General features: G+C 47.9%; 1 protein-coding gene across 1 annotated transcript in view; it reads right to left on the bottom strand.

The window, feature by feature from the left end:
• INPP5D (inositol polyphosphate-5-phosphatase, 145kDa) overlaps positions 1-22,290 on the bottom strand; it is a 141,790-nt gene that overhangs the window by 35,023 nt on the left and 84,477 nt on the right. The window contains exons 6-18 of the mRNA XM_006866805.1: positions 19,079-19,166; positions 14,530-14,610; positions 14,323-14,394; positions 13,283-13,406; positions 11,057-11,163; positions 10,139-10,241; positions 8,876-9,072; positions 8,250-8,367; positions 5,839-5,935; positions 5,245-5,383; positions 3,866-3,974; positions 3,197-3,285; positions 1,623-1,704 (exon numbers count right to left, since the gene is read on the bottom strand). Coding sequence (XP_006866867.1) covers positions 1,623-1,704; positions 3,197-3,285; positions 3,866-3,974; positions 5,245-5,383; positions 5,839-5,935; positions 8,250-8,367; positions 8,876-9,072; positions 10,139-10,241; positions 11,057-11,163; positions 13,283-13,406; positions 14,323-14,394; positions 14,530-14,610; positions 19,079-19,166 — 1,406 coding nt within the window. The remainder of the gene's footprint in view (positions 1-1,622; positions 1,705-3,196; positions 3,286-3,865; positions 3,975-5,244; positions 5,384-5,838; positions 5,936-8,249; positions 8,368-8,875; positions 9,073-10,138; positions 10,242-11,056; positions 11,164-13,282; positions 13,407-14,322; positions 14,395-14,529; positions 14,611-19,078; positions 19,167-22,290) is intronic.

The raw sequence follows: 22,290 nt of genomic DNA, 5'->3' as shown, positions 1-22,290 counted from the left end.
ACACCGTAGTCCTCAAGCTGACATCTTTGCTCTTCTATACTTTAAAGAGGTCTTGTGCAGCAGGTTTGCCTAATGCAATATGTCGGTTGATTTCTTCACTGCTGCTTCTATGAGTGTTGATGGTTGATCCAAACAAAATGAACTCACTGACAACTGCAATCTTTTCTCCATCTATCATGGTGTTATTTACTGGTCCAGTTTTGAGGAGTTTTGTTGTCTTTACATTCAGATGCAACGCATACTGAAAGCTGTGGTCTTTGATCTTCATCAATAACTATTTCATCTTCATCAATAAGTATTACATATTGTTGTGGGTTAAATTGTGCCCCCCCCCCCAATATGTGTTGTAAAACATGTTAACTGCGATATCTCTGTGGTTATAATAATTCCATTTGGGAATGGGTTTCCTTAGTTACATTAAAAGGTCACATGGAGTATTTATTAAGCCAATCACTTTTGAGATGTAAATCAAGCCAATTAGGTCAGAGGAGCAAGCAGAGATGCATGAAGAGCGATCCCACCCACCACACATGGATTACCTAGGAACCCAGGAACAAGACCTTCCCCTGAGCTGACAGAGAGAGAGCCCTCCCCTAGAGTCATAGAGCCAGTATCCTGCATTCAGACTTCCAGCTTCTAAAACTGTGAGAAAACAAACTTCTGTTTGTTAAAGTCACCCTGTGTGGTATTTCTCTTTTAGTGTCAAAACTGCTACAACACATATATCTTTTTCAACATTTTAACTTACTTTGTTGCTCCAAACACATGTGTCTGCTATGTGTTAAGTGGAATCGTATGAATTTGCCAATATTTGACCTACAAATAGCACTTCTGGGGACTGGTCAGTGGTATCCTGCTGAGTTTAAAATAAGCTGCCTCAGAAGCAGAAGAGGGGATCTCACTGCCATCAAAGAAGAAGAACCAGGAATGGAGTGTGCCCTTTGGACGCCGAGATCCCTGAACATTGAACTTCAACTCTGAGACAGAAAGCTGAGACATGGAGGGATGGTAGAGGAGCAGGTCAAGCTGAGTGACTTGGGGCAGGAGGCTGGCTTGCAGAGTGGGGTGCTTTTAGGCACTTAATTGGGGAGCTAAGTCTGCTGGCCCACAGAGCTATTGTCGTGTGCTTTCAGTCTGATGAGTATGGTAGGTGGGCATTTATCAGTAGCTCTAAAAGAGTTTGATAACCTTACCCAGAGAGGGGCCGGCCTGTGGGCACGGCTGAGGAGAGGGTGTCCTGACAGGAAGAATTGTACCAATGACACTCTGACCCTGAACTGTGACCTGTTAACATCCCTGAAAAACCCCATAAAACTGGGGGAAAAAAACAGCCCTTTCATAATTCAGACTTAGATGGTTCTTTACAAAAGCATGAAATAGGATTCCTTTTGAAAAGCATTCCATAATTCAGATGTCTCTTAGGCCAGGGGCAGCTGAAAGGGACAGCAACCAGGAACACTAACCGTCTTCAGGACTGTTAGGGTGTCAGTGAGCTCTCCCACTCCAGAGTCGGGCAGGCGGCAGTTCCAAGTTGCTAGTCCTTTAGCCTATGGGGAGTTGGCCCTCCTGGCTCATGCGGCCCTTTGCCCCCACCCCACCCCTTCATCCTGGCTCCTACTCACCATAGGACTGACACACCACATGAACCAGTGGGTACGATTTCCAGAGGACCCGGTCACACCATGAGGGCAAGTTGTACTTCATCTACAAGTGAGAGTCATGGATGTTATAAAATGCCTGCTATTTCTATGTTTTAAAGTCAAAGGAAAGATAAAGTCACCTATGGGGGAATTCCAAGGAGCCCTGGTGGCACAGTGGTTAAACTCTCAGTTGCCAACCAAAAGGTTGGAGGTTTGAACCCACTAAGTGACTGCTGGAGAAAAGATCTGGTGATCTGCTCCCACCAAGATGGCAGCCTAGGAAACCCCATAGACCAGCGCTACACTATCCGGTAGGGTTTCTAGGAGCCAGAATTGGCTCAATGGCACACAACAACAACAGCATGAGGGAGCCCTAGAAAGAAACAACAGTGGGGGTCCGAGTCAGTTTTTTCTTTGATTAAGGCTTTAAGCCTGCTCACTCAACTCAAGTCCCCACTGACCCCACGCCATGCTTTAGTCTCTGCTTCAAGAATGAGGTCAGTTCCTGCGGCTTACATGCCCTTCTCCCTTCCAAATGTCTGGTTTCTTTTCCTCCTCTTTCTTTCTGACTCAGTTGAGTCCCTCTACCCAAACCCTGTGGCCCAAATCAACACGCAATTTCTAATTACACCTACTCCTCATTTATCAACCATCTCGTGACCCAACATTTCTCATTTTCAACAACAGTAAAAACATCTCCTGTCCAACTATTTGGTGCATTAATGATGTTGTTATTGTTGTTGTTAAGTGCCATTGAGTCAGTTCTGACCTATAGCCACCCCGTATAGGGTTTCCAAGGAGCAGCTGGTGAGCTTGAACTGCTGACCTTGCAGTTCAAATGGCTTTACAGTCTGGCGCATTAACCCACAGCGCCACGCCAGGCCTCCACATTAATGATATACATCTGGTAATAATGAGCAGCAAAGTTCAAGGTAAGAGTAATGTTAGCTGTGACTGTGAAAGTTACGTATCAGCTTGGCTGGGGCATGATTCTTGATGACTTGACAATTATGTAATGATGTTGTTGTTGTGAAGTCGAGTTGGTTCCGACCCATAGCAACCTTGTACAGGGCTTCCAAGGAGCAGCTGGTGAGCTTGAACTGCCGACTTTGCAGTTCAAACGACATTGTAGTGTGGTGCATTAACACACAGCGCCACCCCCAGACTCCATGTAATGATTTAGTCATTATTTATTTTGTGATGAGATACGGGCACCCTCCAGTTTCGCATCACATTAATAGTCACGTTGATAAGTGAGGAAAAGGTATAGTATTATTACTTTTTGCCTAATGGGTAAGGACAGACAGAGCCCTAGCGGTACTGTAGGACAAGCACTGGATAACTAAACTGAAGGTTGGCAGTTCAAATCCACCAGCCACTCCGAGGGACAGTCTTAGACACCTTCTAAAAGGTCGCTAGGAGTCAGAATCGACTGGCTGTCAGTGGGTTTTCTGATAAGGGGTCAGGATGCCTTCTACTTTTATTCACCTTAATGGGAATAGAGAGGAGAGGGGGAGGGATGAGGAGAGGGGCAATGTCTATAAAACAGGACTCACCCCTGTTGCTTTCTGCTTAGTGTAGGCGTATTTGTCCCGAGTCAGTCTTTCAAAACGGTAGGTCGGAGCAAATGTGATTTCTTCCTCCTCTGAAACAGGGAAACTTTGGTTTCAGTTTTGACTCCAGCCATGGTTTGAATTGTATCCTCCCCACCCTCCTCACCCCCCAGTTTGTGTTGGGACCCCAGCCCCTGCAGCTGTAGGCAGAATGCCATTTGGAAATAGGTTTTTCTGTGTTATTTTAGTAAGGTCATGCAGTCTAGAGTCTGCATGATTTTTGAAATATAAAAAGAGCAGACAAGACACAGAGAAGCAAGTCCAAGTGGCGAAAAGACAGATGTCACACGGAGATCTCCAAAGAACGTCAGGAACGCCAGAGAGGCTGAGACACGGAAGTTGTCCCAGAGCAGACACCGAAAGTCTTCCCCTAGAGCAGGAGACTGGACTTGAGCCTCTTCAACTGTGAGACAATGTATTTCAGTTCTTTCAAGCCACTGACTTGTGATATTTATATCACAGCAGCACCAGGACACTAAGACACTCCCCAAGTGTCACCTCTGACCCAGTTTCCCTCTTCTCCAGGCAGAATCCTTCCCCTGGAGAGACTCAGGGGGAGGAAGATGTGAAAGTGGCTAGAGAGGTCTAGGCAATGAAGACCGCTGTGCTCACCAAAGTGCAAGAAAACCTTCTGGTCTCTCCTCTCCAGGAGAAGCTGGTCGTGGGCCAGGAGGTCTGTATACTGCTGCTGCTTGATTTTCTGGATGATGACTTCTGCTTCCTGCAAAGGAGACCAATCGGTAAGACCAAGCCACTGGTAAGACACCCCCTCCTCACCAGTACAACCACGAGACACCTTCCACCCTGCCAGGCGGCAGTAGGCCCTGGGATTGCTAGCTTGGAAGCCCAACAAGAGGTGTGTCAACTCTCATTCTGATTATGTAAGTTCTGAGAGATTCTAAACTTCCACATTGACCTTATGTTTGCACTGTTGCTGTTATTAAGTGCTGTGGTGTTGGTTCCGACCCATAGCGACCCTGTATAGGGTTTCTGAGGAGCGGCTGGTGAGCTTGAACTGCCGACTTTGCAGTTCAGCACATTAACCCACAGCACCACACCAGGACTCTTTATGTTTGCATGGGACCTTATATTTGCCTACAGACTTTAAATTTGCATATTGACTTAAACTGTCTTATGTTGTGGTTGAAAACATACAGTCAGAGATGAAAATGTGTGGAAATGGAAATGGTGATGACCACATAGCATACTGAACAACTAAATCAGCAAAAGGATCAAGCTGATTCTGACCCCCACGACCCTAAATGTGAAGAACAGAACTCCTCCATAGGGCTTTCAAGGCGGGGACCTTTCATAGACAAACCTGCAGGCGTGTTTTCTGAGGCACTTCTGCATGGGTGTGAACTGTCCATCTTTTGGTTCGTTGTTTAGTGCTTAACCATTGCACTACTGAGGGTCCCTTATCTATTTTACCACCTTTTTTAACAACAACCAGAAAACCTTCCTGAGAGATGACAAAAGATTTGCTGGTGGACAGGTTGTTAATAGCGGTCTCTGGGCAGACAGACATCACTGCTTGCACGACACCTTTACCTGTCCCATGAACCATCTTTCCAGAGTGCTAAAGAACCAAGCTCTGGTTCTAGCTACGACCTCTGGTGCATGTCTGCTTACTACCTATTCTTACTGGACAACGGGAGGGCATTCCACTCAAGGAATGGTTTCCTTAGGCTCAAGAGTGACCCAGGATTTGGTGAGAAAAATTAACTGACTCCTGAGGTTTCTCTTTTAGGGATTTGGATCCAGCAAGTTGAGGGGCTGTTGCCAGCTTGCTGGATACCCAGAATGCAGAGCAAAGGCCAGGAGAAGGGTCAGTCAAGACAGTCATGTGGGAATGAGAGTTGAACAGAGGGAATTGGAAAAGCTGAGGTGGGGAGTAGCTACCTTGGAGCCAGTGTGACCCACGTGGCACACAGTGACCCCCAAACCTTGAACTAACTCAACGGAACCATGGCCCCACCAAGCATTGTTACCGAGATGGGCAGCTCCACACGATAGTTGAGATCTCCGAGCCAGAAGAGGTGGGTGAAACGGTGAGTGATGTTAAAGGGGCTCAGCTTCTTGTCTCCCAGGGCCAGAAACCGGAGAATGTTCGTGTAGTTTTGGTTTCTCCTATATTAACAACAACAAAAAAGCAGCTATCTGCCATGGGTCATAGGTTCCGTACCCTGTGAGTGCCAGATGTCAGGGGAACTGGGAATCCAGGCTGAATTCTCCATTCCCGCTGTGGAGGGCAGGGCCAGGGGAGCAGCCTGATCTGCTTGGCAGGCAAACCAACAGAGAACATTCTAGATGGCTGTCTTCAATACCTGGCTACTGGCAAGCAAGACGGGCTTTGATTTGTGAGGGCGTCCCAGAAAAGGCTTTTTTCTCTTGAAATGGAGGGGTGTTTGGGTGTCTGTTAACTTAATGTGACCACAGCTGGCAGTAGTCTTTAATGAGACCCACAGAGCCCCTAGTGGCTGATAGGCTATCTACCTAGTAGAGAGGTCTGTGTAGAGAGCCACAATGCACACATGCGTATGTGTGTGTACCTAATCCAGACTCTCTGGCAGATAACTATTTACCTGAGTTTCTTTTCACTTCCCGAAGTCAAATGGCTGTTAACGAATCCCAAAGAGGTGCCATTGAACATGAAGGAAACTCCCACGGCTCCCTTGTTCCCTACAGGGGTTGGGGGGGTAGGAGAAAGAAGTCAAAATAGCAAATAGCTTAAACATGCCCAAGCCAAACCAAACACCAAACCCATTTCCACTGAGTCCATTTCAACTCTCAGTGACCCCAGGTGCATCAGAGGAGAACTATGGTCCATGGGGTTTTCTAGGGCTGATTCGTCAGAAGTAGATTATCAGATCTTTCTTTGAGGCACCTAGGTGGACTCAAACCTCTAGCCTTGTGGTTGGAAGCCAAATATGTTCACCATCTGTACCACCCAGGGAACACCAAACAGCGGGGAAATTAGGAGAACGCTAAGCTGCCAGTACTGACCAGGAGCTATGAGGGATGAGGAGGAGGAAGGGGGAAGGGTTTCCTGGGAGCTCTGTAAGGAAGAAAACGCAGGGGCGTGGCTGGACAGCACGTGCAGGAGCATGGACACTGGCCTGAGAGATGAGAATAGCCAGGTCTGGCAGGTTCCCGAGGGGTCCGGCCCACGGTCTGCTCAGGGGACCCTCTGTGGGTGCTCTTAGAACCCTACCTACTTCTCCAGGGCCTGTGCGTGGGCCGCCTGTGGAGCCCATGGGAGCAGGGCCCCTGTGGCTGGCACCCTGCCTGACACACAGCTGCTCCCTCATGAAGGTCGGGAGGTCAGCTGAAGAGTGGCCTTTGGTTCGCTCAGGTGGCATGAGCACACTGACCGTTGTTGGGAGGGGCTAGTGATAGGGAGAGGTCAGGAGGTCAGGGGAGATGGGAGAAGGACATGAAAGAGGTTCCTGGGCCACAGAAAGTTGTGGGCCACCCAGTGGTGACAGGAAGGAAGGAGGAAAGGAGGTGTGTCTGGCAGTTTGTGGTTTGGTCAGAAATGCTGAGAGGCTCACCCTGGATTACAACACTTCTGCTTCCTGTTACCTCAGGGATGCTACACTGCTCCCGCTGCCACCACCAGAGCCCGCTGCTGCTGCTGCGTGCACCCTCACACAGTGACCCACAAACACACATTCAGTGTGTCCCGCTGCCAGCCACCCTCACACAATGACCCACAAACACACACAGGCTCACATAATAGACTCTCACATTCACACTGGAATTCACATACACACAGGCAGGATCAGTCACGTCATAGCCACACTCCACAAACATGAGCTCTCACGCACACACTCCAACAGGCTCACAATCACACATGCATACACACCCCCATGGTACACAATCACAGATGTTCACTCACTGGCTCACAGTCATCGGTCACACACACACTCAAAACATGCATTACTCTCCCATGTTCACACTCATGTAAGATGTACTACTCACACGTGCACACCACACATACAACAGACTGATATTCACACTGCACATACACATTCACACTCACAAACATATTACTATCATATATCCACACTCATGTAAGACTTTCATACTCACACTTTCATATACACTAAACACACACAAAAGATTCACATTCACACTGCAACACACTCACATAGACACCAACCACACACTCATGCACGAACTCACAAACGTGTATTGATCTCAGCCAGCCATGCTCATGTAATAGGTTTACTCACATGTGTACACAACACACACACACACACACACACACACAACAGCTGCACATCCATACCTCACACACGTCACACACGCATGATTCTCACATACCCATACATGTAATAGGCTTACATATTCACACACATACACACATCACACACTCACAAACACGTATCATCCTCACATGTCCACATTGGCATTACAGAATCACACACACTCACGTGCAGATTCACACACATGTACTCACACTCGGAAATGCACATTCACACAGTTTTCCCGTTACTTCAGTCCTCGGCAGGTTTGCTCCCCTCCCCTCGGGCTCCTAGGTCCACCCTGGGTGGACAGTGACCTTGTCACAGTTGTGGACAAATGCAGCTTTAGTGGGACACAGCCACCTTCCTTCACAATTCCTGCAACCTGGGCCTGCTTTCCTGCCACTATGGCCAGCAGAGTGCGCCAGTCTTAGCCTCTGGCCCTTCACAGCACAAGCACACTGACCCTGCTTCTAGACCATCGATACTTCAAGCGGGTTCGCTGGCCAGCAGCACCCACATGAGCGCGTGCTAGAAATGCAGAGTCCCTGGCTCCCAAAGAATGAATCTGAGCATTCTAACTCGATCCCAGGCGATCGTGGGCATGGCCAAGTTTGAGGTGCACGGGGTGTCACCCGGGAGACATCTAGATGGGGACCAACATGCCCATTTGCCCAAGACCGAGCCTGGCTGTTTAAGCAGGAAAGCCGGGACGCACAGTGCAGGACCCTCCCGGCCCCGCTCACCCAATGTGTTGGCTATGCCGGTCTTGACGTTGTCTGTACAGATGTGGCTTATACGGTTCTCATGCTCTGGCTTGGCCAGCACCACGATGCGCATATTCCACAGGGAGTGGATGGCCATCTGTGGGGGGCAGAGGGGGAAGTGTGTGACACTGAAGTCCTGCAGCCAAAGGTGGTACGACCTCCTCTCCCCGGGGCCCTTTTTGACACCGCTAAACTTCCAGGGAAAGGAGTTCTGGTAGCGTAGTGGTTACGAATCAGGCTGGGAACCGCAAGGTCAGCAGTTCAAAACCACCAGCTGTTCCATGGGAGAAAGATAAGACTTTCTGCTCCCATAAAGATTTACAGCCTTGGAAACCCTATACAGGGTGTCACTATGGACTGGAACCGACTTGATGGCATGGCACATAACAACAACAAACTTCCAGGGAAGCCCTGACCATGCCCTGCAGATGAGAGACAAGCAGTCGGACAGAGGCCTAACGGTTTTAGGTTAAGATTTCTGGCTCCCAGAAATCCCCGGGGTCCCCTCTGGAAGGCGGGGGATGCACATGAAACTCAGATGTCTTTGGGAGTGGGGAGCTCTAGGTGTGGCTGCCTGTGGACACTCCCCTTCCCTGCTGTCCCACCGTTTTAAAGGTCATGCTGGTGATTTCCTGTAGAGACTGTTTGAGAATCTCCAGCCACTCCTTCTCCCCCAGGGGGTCCTCCTGGGTCCCGATCACATAGATGTCATGGGGGATATAGTCGGCTGAGTCGTCCCGTGTCTTGCCCTGCCCCTTGGAGAGAAACCAGGACGTGATCTTCTTGGGAGGGGGGGCGTTACCTTCAACAGCAAAACCCAACACCAAGTGAGTCAAAGGCACAGTCATTCAACAGCATCAGGGGCATCACAGACAGAGGTGGGGGACAGGGGGTGGGGGGGCTGTAAGTTGCTGTGGAGGCAATTCAAAATAAGGCGACCCTGTGTGTGAACAGAATAGCTGTGCTCCAGAGGCTTTTCGAGATTGACTTTTCAGAAGCAGGGGGCCAGATCTAGCTTCGGAAGTGCTTCTGTATGGGTTTGAACCACCAACTGAGACCACAGCATATCATTCAGACAGCTCAACTAGCAGTCCTGTCTCCCAGGAGGTTGGGTAGGCTCAAGGCTCAGTGAAATTTCTGTCTTTTGCTCAACAGTGGGCTTTTTCCTAGAGGGATGATGTGAGATCTACCCAAGGCTTGTAAAGTACCCAAAAATCTCTTCATCTAGAGATTAGGGTCTTTACCTAGAACGTTTCTTGGTGGTTTGGTGATTAAGCCCTCAGATGCTAACCAAAGTCAATGGTTCAAATCCACCAGGTGCTCCACAGAAGAAAGATGTGGCAGTCTGTTTCTGTAACGAGGGCAGCCTTGGAAACCCTATGGGGCAGTGCTACTCTGTCCTACAGGGTCGCTGAGAGTCAGAATCCACCCAACAACAATGGCTTGGGTCTTCTTGTTTTTTCATTTGTTTCTTGTGTGGATTTGTGTTTGTTTCTTGTTTTGTGTTTGTGTTTGTTGACTGCAGTACTGATATGAAAGTAGCTAAGCAGTTAGCACTCAGCTGCCAATCAAAAGATCATGAGACATCTTTCAGGAGTGTCACTGGTTCAAATCCACCAGCTCCAGCCTTGGAAACTCTACAAGGTAGTTCTGCTCACTCCTACAGACTAGGTCATTGTTGAGTCTACATGGTTTTGGTGTTTGGTTGGTTTGGGGATGAGAACATCCTAGAGCTCCTTTCTCTTGCCCACCTCCTCAGCTAAAGGGTGCACTAGTTTAGAGATGGGCTGGGGAGCGGGGAGGGGGAGGCAGGTGCTGACCCTCTGTTGAGGATGCGTGAGGAGATTGTGGGGAAGCAGTGGACGTACCCATGTTCCAGGTACCGATGAAGATGGTGATCATGTCGGGCTCTGGCTGCTCTGAGTGCTTGTTCTTCATCTGCTGAAGAAGCTGGCAGAAGCCTTCTCTTTTCTGGGGACAGGAGGACAGACAGACTCAGACAGGCCTCCGCGACCCTCACTTTTCCCTTTCCAGAGATCTCTGTCCTCATCCACAAAACCCAAGAGGTGATCTATCAGCACAAAAGTCCAGGTGAACGATCTGGAAACACGTGCCCAGGGTCTTAAGAAAATGCCTTCTCTTTGAGCCATAAACCAAGCAAGGCCACCACGATGGGTTTCAGGCCCTAGTTCTCCCACTAGAGACCCTGCCTTGAGCTTCATAGAGCCCACAACACCCCCTACTCCTGAACCACACCTGGCAGGTGCCTCTCTCCTCTGCAGAGTGGGGCAGAGGACAGACATCTGTGGGACAAGCTCTGGTGAGGGGGGTGAGCTCAGAGGGTCTCACAGTCTATCTGGAGAAGTAAAATAATGATCAAACAGTGACCCCACAAGACAATACAGCTGTTTCTAAAGGTCTCCTAGACTTCTTTCATGGTGCTAATGGGTGGGTTCAAACCGCCAACCTTTAGATTAGTCGGGGAATACAAACCATTGTTACCAATCAGGTTGTGTGGGGGAGATGCAGGCATGGGGAGAAACCCTCTCTGTGGGGTGGCAGCTCAGCACGTGAGTAGCACAGGGCAGGGCATGTACACTCGTCAGAGATAACACAGCACAATCCCTGCTAGCCTCCAACAGACTCCCCCACTTTCTGAGCTCAGCTCTCCAGAGTGTGAAAATTTGGGGGACTTATGAGCTCACTCCTGAGCACACTGTGAGGCTCAGACACACGTGCCCCTGGCACCCCATCCCTGCCCATCTTCGAAGTCGGTCGCCACTTACTTTAGAGTCAGCAAAGACGTACTCTTTCCTCAGGGTCTTCTCCTTCTCTGTCTCCACCACAATCACCAACTTGTTAAGAAACTTCTGAGACTTGACGAGCTGCAGGACTTAAGGGAAACGGAAGTCTATGCATCCATTCAGTCAACCAGCAAACACAGAGTTCCCATCATGCCCCAGCCCTGTGCATCAACTCCCCAGAATTCCCGTCTGCTCTCCCACACCCCTCTGCTTCTGCCTGTGCTTCCCAGAAGGGGCTCTGCTTAGTGGATGCTGCAGAGGAAAGCAAGCGGGAGCCTGGTCAGATCAGAGCCATGTCCAGCTGTCCTTCCTCCCTCCCTTCCTCCTTCATCCACCCATTCTTCCCCCCTCCACCTCCCTTCTTCTGTCCTTCCTTCTCTTTTATTTCCCCTTTCCTTCATCTATTCATCCATCCATACCTCTCTTCCTCTTCTTCTTTCCTGCATCCAACCATCTAGCCATCCCTTCCTCCCTCTTACTTTGTCCTCTTTTCCTTCATCTACTCATCCATCCATCCATCCTTCTTCCTCCCTCCATCTGCCATACCTCTCCCTTTCTTCTGTCCTTCATCTATCCATCCACCCATTCTTCCTCCCCCTCCCTCCCTTTCTCCTCTCCTTCATCCATCCATCCATCCATCCATCCATCCTTCTTCCTTTTTTTTGCTTTGCTTTTAATTTAGATACAAATTTAATTGACATTTATGTACTTCTTATTTTTACCAACAATTAAAAGTCAAATTGTTCTGGAGTGTTTTAACTCTGCGGGCTGACTAGTCTTGTTTATTGTTTCTCCATTAAAGAACCCAAATCAAACTTTTCTCAGGAGGCAGAGGGGGAGATGAGGTGGTAAATAAAGAGTCACACACACACACACACAAAGTCAAATCATTCTGGAACATTTTTTACAAACAACCTTCTCCCTAATTCCTCCAATGCTCTGCTTCCTAGAAGCAATCAGTTACAACTCTCCTACTGGTGTTTTTTTGCCTCGTGTCTCTAAATAGCACACTGATGTTGTCACTTCCTGATGCTTCTGTTTTAGAGACTCCCTGTTCCATACTGGGAGTTCTGGCAGTACAGTTGGGTAAGTGTTGGACTGCTAACCACAAGAGGTTCAAACCCACCAGAAGAAAGATGAAGCTGTCTGCTGCAGTAAAGATTCAGTCTCGGAACCTCCAGAGGGTTGCTGTGAGTCAGATGGGTCTGGTTTTTGGATTATTACACATTGACTTCTCATTATGGAACATGAGGGTCAAGCTCTTTTTCAGTTACACTATTCTGCTTTATTTATTTGTTTATTTGCTACTGAGTCATATTCAACTCATGGTGACCCCATGTGTGTTAGAGCAGAACTGGGCATTGTAGGGTTTTCAATGGCTGATTTTTTAGAAAGTAGATTGCCAGACCTTTGTTCTGAGGTGCCCCTGGGTGAATCTGAACCTCCAACTTTTTGGTTCACAGCTGGGCTTATTCGCCGCTCCATGGAATGTGTTGCTATGCTAAAAATACTGTGTCAACAAAACATCTTAGCTGTGCAGGGCTGGGCCTCACCAGGCGGTGTGTGGTGGGTGATAGAAGGGTCAGGGAGGCAGACACACACAGATGCCACCAGGGTGAGGTGTGCCAAGTGCATCCCCAGTGGTATGAACCCACTCCTCAGGGGTCCCGAGGAAGGAGGCACAGGGGAGGAACCTTAGGAATGGGCAAGCAATCCCCAGACAGTTGCAGGGGCATCCCAGGGGAGGGGCCAGGGTGGAAGGGATATGCCCGGTAAGATTCATGCTCTCAGCTGAATTGTGTCACCCTCAGAAGATGTGTTAGAAGGCTGACCCCCTATCCCTGGTTGGGAATGGGGTTCTCTTTGGTATGTATATGAGATCTGATCAGAATAGGTCGGATCCTAAACTTAATCATTCCTGAGTTATAAAAAGAGCAGAGAGGTCACAGAGACAGGCTAAAACAAAGAAAGGACCCTCAAGGGATCAAGGAACTCACAGAGAGAGCCTTTCCCTAGAACTGACGCATTGCATTCTCATGTGTGGTTTCCTCAACTGTGAGAGCAGAAACATCTGCTCTCTGATGTCACCCACATTGGGGGTTTCTGGTGCAGCTGCTCTGGGGAGTAAGACACCTGGCTTCCGCTCGTGAGCCATCCTGAGTAGTGCTCCCATAGAACAAGATGGAGACGGGCAGGAAAGGGCCTTACTTTTCTTGTGGCTGTAAAACTTGTCCTCGGACCCATCCTTGGACTTCTTAACGATCAGTTTCCCTGACTCCACATCCACCTTGAGCTGCACTTTCTGAGGGATCCCCAAAGAGTCCAACTTCACCTGCAAGGAGGAGGGGGAATGTTAGTTGCTGTCTGTCTGGGGTTTTGCCATACCGGCTGGTGAGCCCCTTTTCCGTGCTGGGCAGTCCTGGTCAGCGATGCCCTGGAGGCTGTGTGAGAGCCATTGGGATCTTCTTTCTTAGCTGTCCCTAGTGGAGTGGCATGCATCCACAACCCACGGTGTCTCAAGCGAGGAGACCAGCTGGTCCATTGTGTGTATGGCAGTGGGTCTGGTGGCGGGAACAGATGATGGGAGAATGAATGGTTCACTAACTGACTCACTTGCCAACACTCATTCATCTGATGCGTCATTGACTTCCAGGATGCATTCTAGCATCAGACTTATGGCTCACAGGCCTGGTAGCAACCAACAGCGGCACACTTACAATCATTAGAAAGAAGAGAACTTGCTTACACAGGGTCATCGAATGCAATGTGTCCTGAGACTACAGTACCACCAGGGCTGGAGAGGACTTTGGGGGTGAGGTTGGGGCCTTGCAGTGTGTTTCTGAACACAGGGTTGGCTGCGTTTGAAGCTCTAAGAAACCTTTAGAAAAACAAATTTCCCTAATTCACAAGAATGGTACATTTTGTCTTCTAAGTTCCACCCTGGGGACTACTTTGCAGCCAGTTTGAGGGCTCCCTGTTTATTCTGCCCACAGTGAGAAGGTCAATGTTTGTGGCCCCTTGGGTCTATGGGAAGCTCTTCAGAGTCTCTCCATGAGGGGTACCCACAGATTCACCAGGCCCCCATCCTCCTGTTTAATCATCTTCACAATGAAGCAGTTTTCTGACTGCCAGGTTTGACTTTCTAGTTTCTTCTCTCTCATACAGCCCAAGCCCAAAGCTCTCTTTCCACAAGGTTCAGAACATCCCCCAGCTTCCAACCTTGGGGCACAAACCTGGGCTTCACTTACCTCAAAGGTGACTGGAGGGATAAGGGAGCGCCGGTGAGGAGACTCAGGACCCTCGTGTAACAGGGCCTTGACCTATGAACACAAAAGCACAAGACCCTTCAGGCTGGGAGGCATGAAAAGAGATGGAGGGTCCAAAACCTGTGTGTTTTCTGAGCAAAGAGGGACCCAAAGAGAAGTGCAGAGAAGCTTCCAGAGCCCCGCAAGTACCTTATCTTCAATCGAGGACAGCAGACTTGTCAGTTGACTGAGCTTGGCCACCATGTTGACAGGATTGGCCTCACCAGGCACCTGGGAGGGAGAAGATGTGAGGGCAGCATCCGTTGTGGCTGGGCCAGTGAGTGGACCATGCTGAGCACTGTCCATGCCTCATCTCATCGTCCCAACAACCCTACATTCGCTCATTAGCCGCCTTAAGCAGACAAAGAAACCAAGGGTATCTGCAACTATCTCAAAATCACCATGGCCAAAAGGCCCTCTCGGTCTCTTCTTCTCACTTCACTACCCAGTTGCTTAAGCTACATTCTAGGATCATCCCTGGTTGAGATCTTTTCTCTCTCCTCTCTCTCCCACACTGGTGGGTCAGCTCTAGGTCCAGGACAGCACCATTCCCACTGCTTCAAACCCTTGTTGCTTCTCACTACCAGGTGAAAGCATTCAAACACTGTTCTCTGTCTTCTTTGGCGGCTCTGTAGGATCCAATCTCTCATCCCTAGAGGGTCTTCCCCTTACCATGCACTCCTGAGCTACATGTAGCCGTGAGCTTAGATCACACCAGGGAAGGGTACCTGCTCTCAGAGCCACAAGACCCTCTAGCTAAAACAGCCACAGAGCCATCTTTGCCACATCACTCTGGTGTCCTGATGTGTGGCTCTGTAGGATAAGCACTGGACTGCCAACTGCAAGCCAGCAGTTCAAAACCACCAGCCACTCCTCAGAAACCCTATCTCTATGAGTCAGAACCAACTTGACGGCACTTTACAAGAACAACTGCCAACTAAGTTGAGTCAAGTCGGTTTTGACTCACAATGCCCCCCATGGGTGCAGAGTAGAACTGCTCCCTGAAAACAGAGTAGAACTGTTTTCAAGGCTGTGCTCTTTCGGCCTTGAAACGACTACCAGGCCTGTATTCCCAGATGCCTCTGGGTGGTTAGAAATGCCAACCTTTCGGCAGAGGTAGTGTACCCAGTTACAGTGTCTCCTTCATTTATTTGTTTGCTGTCTCCTTCCCCTGCTAGAGGAGAAGCTCTGTGAGAAATGGGTTCATCTACTTTGCTTAGTGTTGTATCTTTGATGCCTAGATCAGTGCCAGGCCAAGGAAAACGCTCAGTATATTTGTTCAGTAAATACATGAGGCCCAGGAGCCGAAGTTATTTGTCTGAAGTCACACAGCTAGAAATAGTAGAGCTGGACTTGAATCCTGTCTGTCTGACATCAAGGCTATATTCTCAATCATTCATTCTCAGAACACACCTTTACTAAGCCATGCTTTGAGAGGCCAGAGAAGTAGCATAAATAAGACCTCATTTCTGCAAGAACATCAGATAAATACAGCACTAACCTGAAGATCAAAGAGCACAGCCTTCGGCATGGATTGCAGCTCAATATAAAGAAAACAAAAATCCTCACCATTGGACCAATAAACAACATTCTTATCAATGGAGAAAAGATTGACGTTGTCAAGGACTTCATTCTTCTTGGATCAACTATCAACACTCATGGAAGCAGCAGTCAAGAGATCAAACGACCTATTGCGTTAGGCAAATCTGCTGCACAGGAACTTTTTAAAGTGTTGAAGAGCAAAGATGTCAGCTTGAGGACTAAGATGCGCCTGACCCAAGCCATGGTATTTTCAATAACCGCATGTGCATGTGAAAGCTTGACAGTGAATAAGGAAGACCTTAAAAGAATTGATGCTTTTGAGTTATGGTGTTGGAGGAGAATATTGAAAGTGCTATGGGCTGCCAAAAGAACAAACAGATCCATGTTGGAAGAAGTGCAGCCAGAGTGCTCCTTGGAGGTCAAGACAGACAAATTTCATCTCTCGTTGTTGTTGTTAAGTGCCATCAAGTCGGTTCCGACCTATAGCAACACTGAATGGGGTTTCCGAGGCTGTAAATCTTTACGGGAGCAGAAAGCCTCATCTTTCTCCCGCAGAGCAGCTGGTAGTTTCGAACTGCTGACCTTGTGGTTCGCAGCCCGATTCGTAACCACTATGCTGCCAGAGCTCCTCATCTCTCATACTTCGGACATATTGTCAGGGGGGACCAGTCACTGGAGAAGAATATCATGTTTGGTAAGGCCAGAGAAAACGAGGAAGTCCCCCAACGAGATGGATGGCCAAGTGGCAGCATTGATGGACTCAAGCGTGGCAACAGTAGTGAGGTTGTCCCAGGATCGGGCAGTGTTTCGTTCTGCTGTGCATAAGGTCACTATGAGTCGGTACTGACTCAATGGCACCTAACAACAACAACCTGAAGACCAAGAGGAATGGAATCCAGGTGCTCACCAACAAGGTGATGTGTCTCTGTCCACCTCATCCCTTGCTCACTGTGTCAGCCTGACCACGCTTCAGTTTCCACCCAGGAGTACACTGTCTCCACTGGCATGCCTACCAACATCATCCATAGCATCAACAGCACCATCCGGGCCACTTCCACCAGCACCTCTAGTACCAGCACCACCACCACGCTCCCCATCTCCACACAGCAGCATCCTCAATGTCTTAGATCCCTCCTCAGGGGTTTCTAGCTTTAGTCCTCAGTGCAGTCTTCCTTTCAAACTATATCAATTCGAGTGTCTAGAGGGGTCCCTCTTTTACTTAGGTCTGCTTTTACTTTCCAGGAAGTCTGCCCATCATTCGCTTCTCAGGAAGCAAATTCCTTTGATTAGTTTTTAAAATGGTACAAATAGAACACAAATCCATTTTCTCTGTAAAAAAATCTCAAACCATATGCACAAACGTGAAGTCTCCGTTCATCTGACCCTCTTCTCCCATGCGTCATGCCCTCTCTTATGGGAACCAGAGTGGCCATTTGGGTATACATCCTTCTGGTATACTTTCTCGTTAGACTTACCCAGATTTTAGAAGCTGTTCTGCGATTTGCCTTCCTAACCCTGCCCCCCACCACAGTGTGTCTTGGGGGAGGGTCTTTCCTGATCTATATCTACTGTTGTTGTTAAGAGTCATTGAGTTGGTTCTGACTCATAGCAACCCTGCATAGGGTTTCCAAAGTTTTAAACCTCTGCAGGAGCAGAAAGTCATATCTCCCCCCTCCCCCCCCCCAGAAGCGGCTGGTGAGCTCGAACTGCCAACCTTGTGGTTTGTAGTCCAGTGCTTATTGTTTGGAGCTACTGCGCTCCCCAAATGGACAAGAGCATTACGAAAAGTCTGAAATATATGGAGAATTACCAACATGGGACAGAGACACAAAGTGAGCACAGAGACACACAAAACTAGCATTGATGAACTTGCTTGAGGTAGAGTTGTCCCAAACCTTCAATTTGTGAAGAACACCCCCTACCCCCAGCATCTGCAAAGCACAAAAATCCAGGTATGCTTGTCTTTCGGAGTGAAGATGTTTCAGGAACAAGGAACTGAAAGCGTAAAACTCTTCTTAGCCCTGTCTACATACGGTTTCAAATTCTAAAAGGCAAAGTATGGGTGATTTATATTCCCCAAAAAGCTATGTTCCAGTCCTAACTCTTGGTACCTATGAAATGTCTCATTGGGAAATACTGTCTTTGCTGATGTAATGACTCAACATGAGTTCATATTGGAGTAGGATAAGCCGGGCACCCCACTATGACTGGTATTGTAAGAGACACAGAAACTGAGGGAAGATGGACATAGTTTTCTCTTTGTTGTTGTTAAGTGCAATTGAGTCAATTCCGACCCATAGCGACCCTGTATAGGGTTTTTAAGGGGCCGCTGGTGAGCTTGAACCACCGACTTTGCAGTTGGAACGACGTTGCAGTCTGATGCATTAGCCCACAGCGCCACACCAGGACTCCAGTTTTCTCTTTAGCCCTGTGGAAATTTTTTTGAGAGAATTTATTTTCCAGATCTTCTCTTTGGTCCATGGCAAGTGAAGCATGGGCTAAATTGTTTCCCTGCACCCTGGAATTGTAGGGCTTTCCACCATACTGAAATCATTTCTCCACAGCAGCTGCCCGCGTTGTTTACTTTTAGACACAAAGCTACAAAGAACGTCGCTGTAAACACCTCTCTGGGCATATGTGTATTCCCTAAGACAGCTGCCTAGCGCAGAATGGCTCATGTGAGGATGTGCCCATTTAATATTTCCATACAAATGACTAACTTTCATTTCCGCTCCCCCAGTGTTTACCCTCAGGAGGGCCCTACTTCCCTGAAGCTTTGCCAGCCTTGCCAAACTCTGACTTTAGCAGTCTTTTGCCAGTCTAATATTTAATAGGCAAGTAGAGATGCTTTTTTTCTTCTGAATGTCATTTTCTGGTTACTACAAAGCCCGGTGGTGTAGTGGGTTAAACGTGGATCTGTTAGCTGCCAGGTCAGTAGTTTGAAGCTACCTGCTACTCCAAGGAAGAGGCAGTCTGCTTCTGTACTGATTTACAGTCTCGAAAACCTAAACGGGCAGTTTTACTCTTTCCTACAGGTGCTCTAAGAGTCAGAATTTACTAGGAGGACCTGGTTTTGGGGTTCTTTAGGAGATGATATTGAGTACCTTTTTATGGTCCCATTTCTTAGGGCTTTCCCTCCAACCCCATGGCCCTTTACCTGAGCACGTGGACGGAGGCCAGGGGAGAGCTGCTGGTCAAACAGGCACTGCAGAGACTCCAGGGAGGGAAGGGTCCGGACCACCTCACTGCGGGACAAAGGTTACTGAGACCTCAGGGAGTGGTTCTTAAGGTGGTTCAGGCTCCAGCCAGAGACCCGGTCCCGTCTGGCCGGGTCCCAGCAGGTTTTCTTCCCACAAGGACAAGCCCGGGCAAAACCCCAGGCCTCCCAGCTCCTGCCCCGCTGCCTCCCCATCTCCTGCACCCCCACACAGAACCAATTTCACCTGGAGTGCTCCTGAAATCCCTCAGGAGAAAATCCAACAGTTCACCAGCTAGTAAACCCTAGTGCTCCACCTTCCAAGCAAGCCTTTAAGAATACACATCCCCCACCCCCTCAATTTAAAATGCAAATATCCAGGACCCCTCCTGCCAGATTGACTGGTCTGGAATCTACATTTTAAAAGGAGTGCTTCTTGGAGGTGGTGGTGCAGTGACTTAAACTGATCTTTTAAAAGTCAGTTGGTGATGTTTGGGTTGGGTTTTGGTGACTGTGGTATATGGATATTGGTTCAAATGCCCTCTGTAGCCACCAAGTAAGAGCCTGGTGATGCAATGGTTAAGCACTCAGCAGCTAAAGTGATTAAAGTCAAAGTTGAAGTGGTTAAGGTCAGTGGTTCGAATTCACACAGTGACACTAAAGGAGGATGATCTAGCACACACAGGGTGATTCTACTCTGTCCTGAAGAGCATCACGGAGTTGGAATCACCTGGATGGTGCCAACAACAGTAACTACAATCTCTGAAGTGGAGGCCCCAGGACCTTCAAATCTGCTGACCTTCTCAATCCCAGGCCATATTGAGGCTTTCCTTCCCATGTTTTTTTTCCCCACGTTATTTTAAGCATAGTGGAGGGACAATTTTGCGCTTTCATTTTCACTGATATATTTCATCAAAAATTGTTCATGTTTTCCCATATTTGACAGTCTAATGGTTTCCAAATATTCTATTCATTCAATGTGCCAAAATCGATTGCTAGATATTTGGGCTATTGGGAGAGCTTAGCTACTATAAATAAAGGCTGCTCAGAACAGCTTTGTTCATGTAGCTTTTCTCTTCTTATTTAGAATTACAGTCTTTAGATAATCAGAGATTATCGCTTGTGATAAATAATGCCAAACCCTGGAAATATCATCAATCCTAGGGCCACGGGAACTGTTAGAACCAGTTCTTCTGGAGTTTTTTCCAAATTCTTTCTATGATTTTATTTTTCTCAGTCTCTTTTAGTGGGTGTTAACGTTTCATTTCAATATTCATGACACTTATTTGCAAATTTTACATTTCAATAAAAAGATCTTGGGGAACCATTCAGTGCTCAGTGGGGGTGGGTTCAAACCCATATATCCAGCAGCTTTGAGGAAGAAAGATCCTGTGGCAATCTGTTCCCATAAAGAACAACACCTAGAAAATCCCACAGGACAATTCTACTCTATCAGATTAATTTAATGGCACTTGATGCTTTTGAGTTATGGTGCCTGAGGATAATAGCGAAAGCATCATGGACTGTCAAAAGAACCAACAGATCTGTGTTGGAAGAAGTGTAGCCAGAATGCTCCTTGGAGGCCAGGATGGCCAAATTTCCTCTCTTAAACTTCGGACATATTGTCAGGAGGGACCAGTCGCTGGAGAAGGATATCATGTTTGGTATGGTGGAGGGTCAGAGAAAAAAAGCAAGACCCCCAGCGAGATGGATTGGCCAACTGGTAGCATCAATGGGCTCAAGCATGGCAACAATAGTGAGGTTGGCCCAGGACTGGGCAGTGTTTCCTTCTATTGTGCATAGGGTCATTATGAGTCAGTACCAACAACAACAACAACAAGTGTTATCAAATATTTTTCTACTTCACTGATTTCTGCGGGATTTAATAGTCTAAACTACTCATGCCTTTTGTCAAATTTCTCTTGGGAATTTTGTTAATGTTTTCATATATTGGTATAAATCTTCACATATTGCTGAGTTTTACTTAATCTAGGTGTTGCACTTTCCCCCACCCCCACCCCACCCCAGTCTGTTATTTTCATCCTAAGTGGGCTGGATTTCATTAGAAAATGATTTATTCTTTTCTATTGTTTTAGTCTTCCTCCGGAGTCCTGGTGTGGCGCTGTAGGATAAACACTGGACCACGAGTTCAGTTTGAATCTCAAGGCTGGAAGTTCAAACTCACCAACTGCTCTTTGGAAAGCCTACACAGGGTCACTATGAGTCGGAAATGACTCAATGGCACTTAACAACAATTCTTTATCTTGGTAAAGTCATTAACAAATGGGAGCAATTATTTGCTCATATTTAGTTGGCTTCTTGTTCACTCTTTTAAAAATTATAGCATGTTGTTGTTAAGTGCCTCAAAACAACCCTGTACAGGATTTCCGAGGAGCAGCTGGTGGATTTGAACCACAGATCTTGCAATTCAAACAGACATTGCAGCCCAGCGCTTATCCTACAGTGCCGTACCAGGACATATGCATATACTTATATGTAATGTTGCTATTGTTGACTGCTAATGATTTGGCCCCTGTGATGACACCACTCACAATGACACAAAATGCTGCCCCATCTAGTGCCACCCCTATCAGATCAAACTGTTGTGATCCATCGCATTGTCTATTGACTGATTTTCGGAAGTAGATGTCCAGGTCTTTCTTCCACTCCATCCCATAGCAACATACAAGCTATGACAGATGGGCAGTGGCCATGCAGGAACTGGACTGGTCAGGAATCAAACCCAGGTCTCCCATATTGTTGTTGTTAGGTTTCATCAAGTCTACCGACCCATAGCGACCCCATGCACAGCAGAACGAAACACTGCCCGGTCCTAAGTCAACCTCACTACTGTTGCCACACTTGAGTCCATCAATACTGCCACATGGACAATCCATCTCGTCGGGGGTCTTCCTGTTTTTCTCTGACCCTCCATCTTACCAAACATGGTATCGTTCTCGAGCGACTGGTTCCTCCTGACAATATGTCCGAAGTATGAGAGACAAAGTTTGGCCATCCAGGTCTCCAAAGAGCACTCCGGCTGCACTTCTTCCAACACGGATCTATTGGTTCTTTTGGCAGCCCATGGCACTTTCAGTATTCTCCTCCAATGCCATAACTCAAAAGCATCAATTCTTCTACGGTCTTCCTTATTCACTGTTCAGCTTTTGCAT

The sequence above is a fragment of the Chrysochloris asiatica genome, unplaced genomic scaffold, assembly GCF_000296735.1.
Source record: "Chrysochloris asiatica unplaced genomic scaffold, ChrAsi1.0 scaffold00096, whole genome shotgun sequence".
In the NCBI taxonomy this organism is placed as follows: domain Eukaryota; kingdom Metazoa; phylum Chordata; class Mammalia; order Afrosoricida; family Chrysochloridae; genus Chrysochloris; species Chrysochloris asiatica.
The sequence above is the reverse complement of the archived record's forward strand: the minus strand, read 5'-3'. Positions and strand labels throughout refer to the sequence as shown.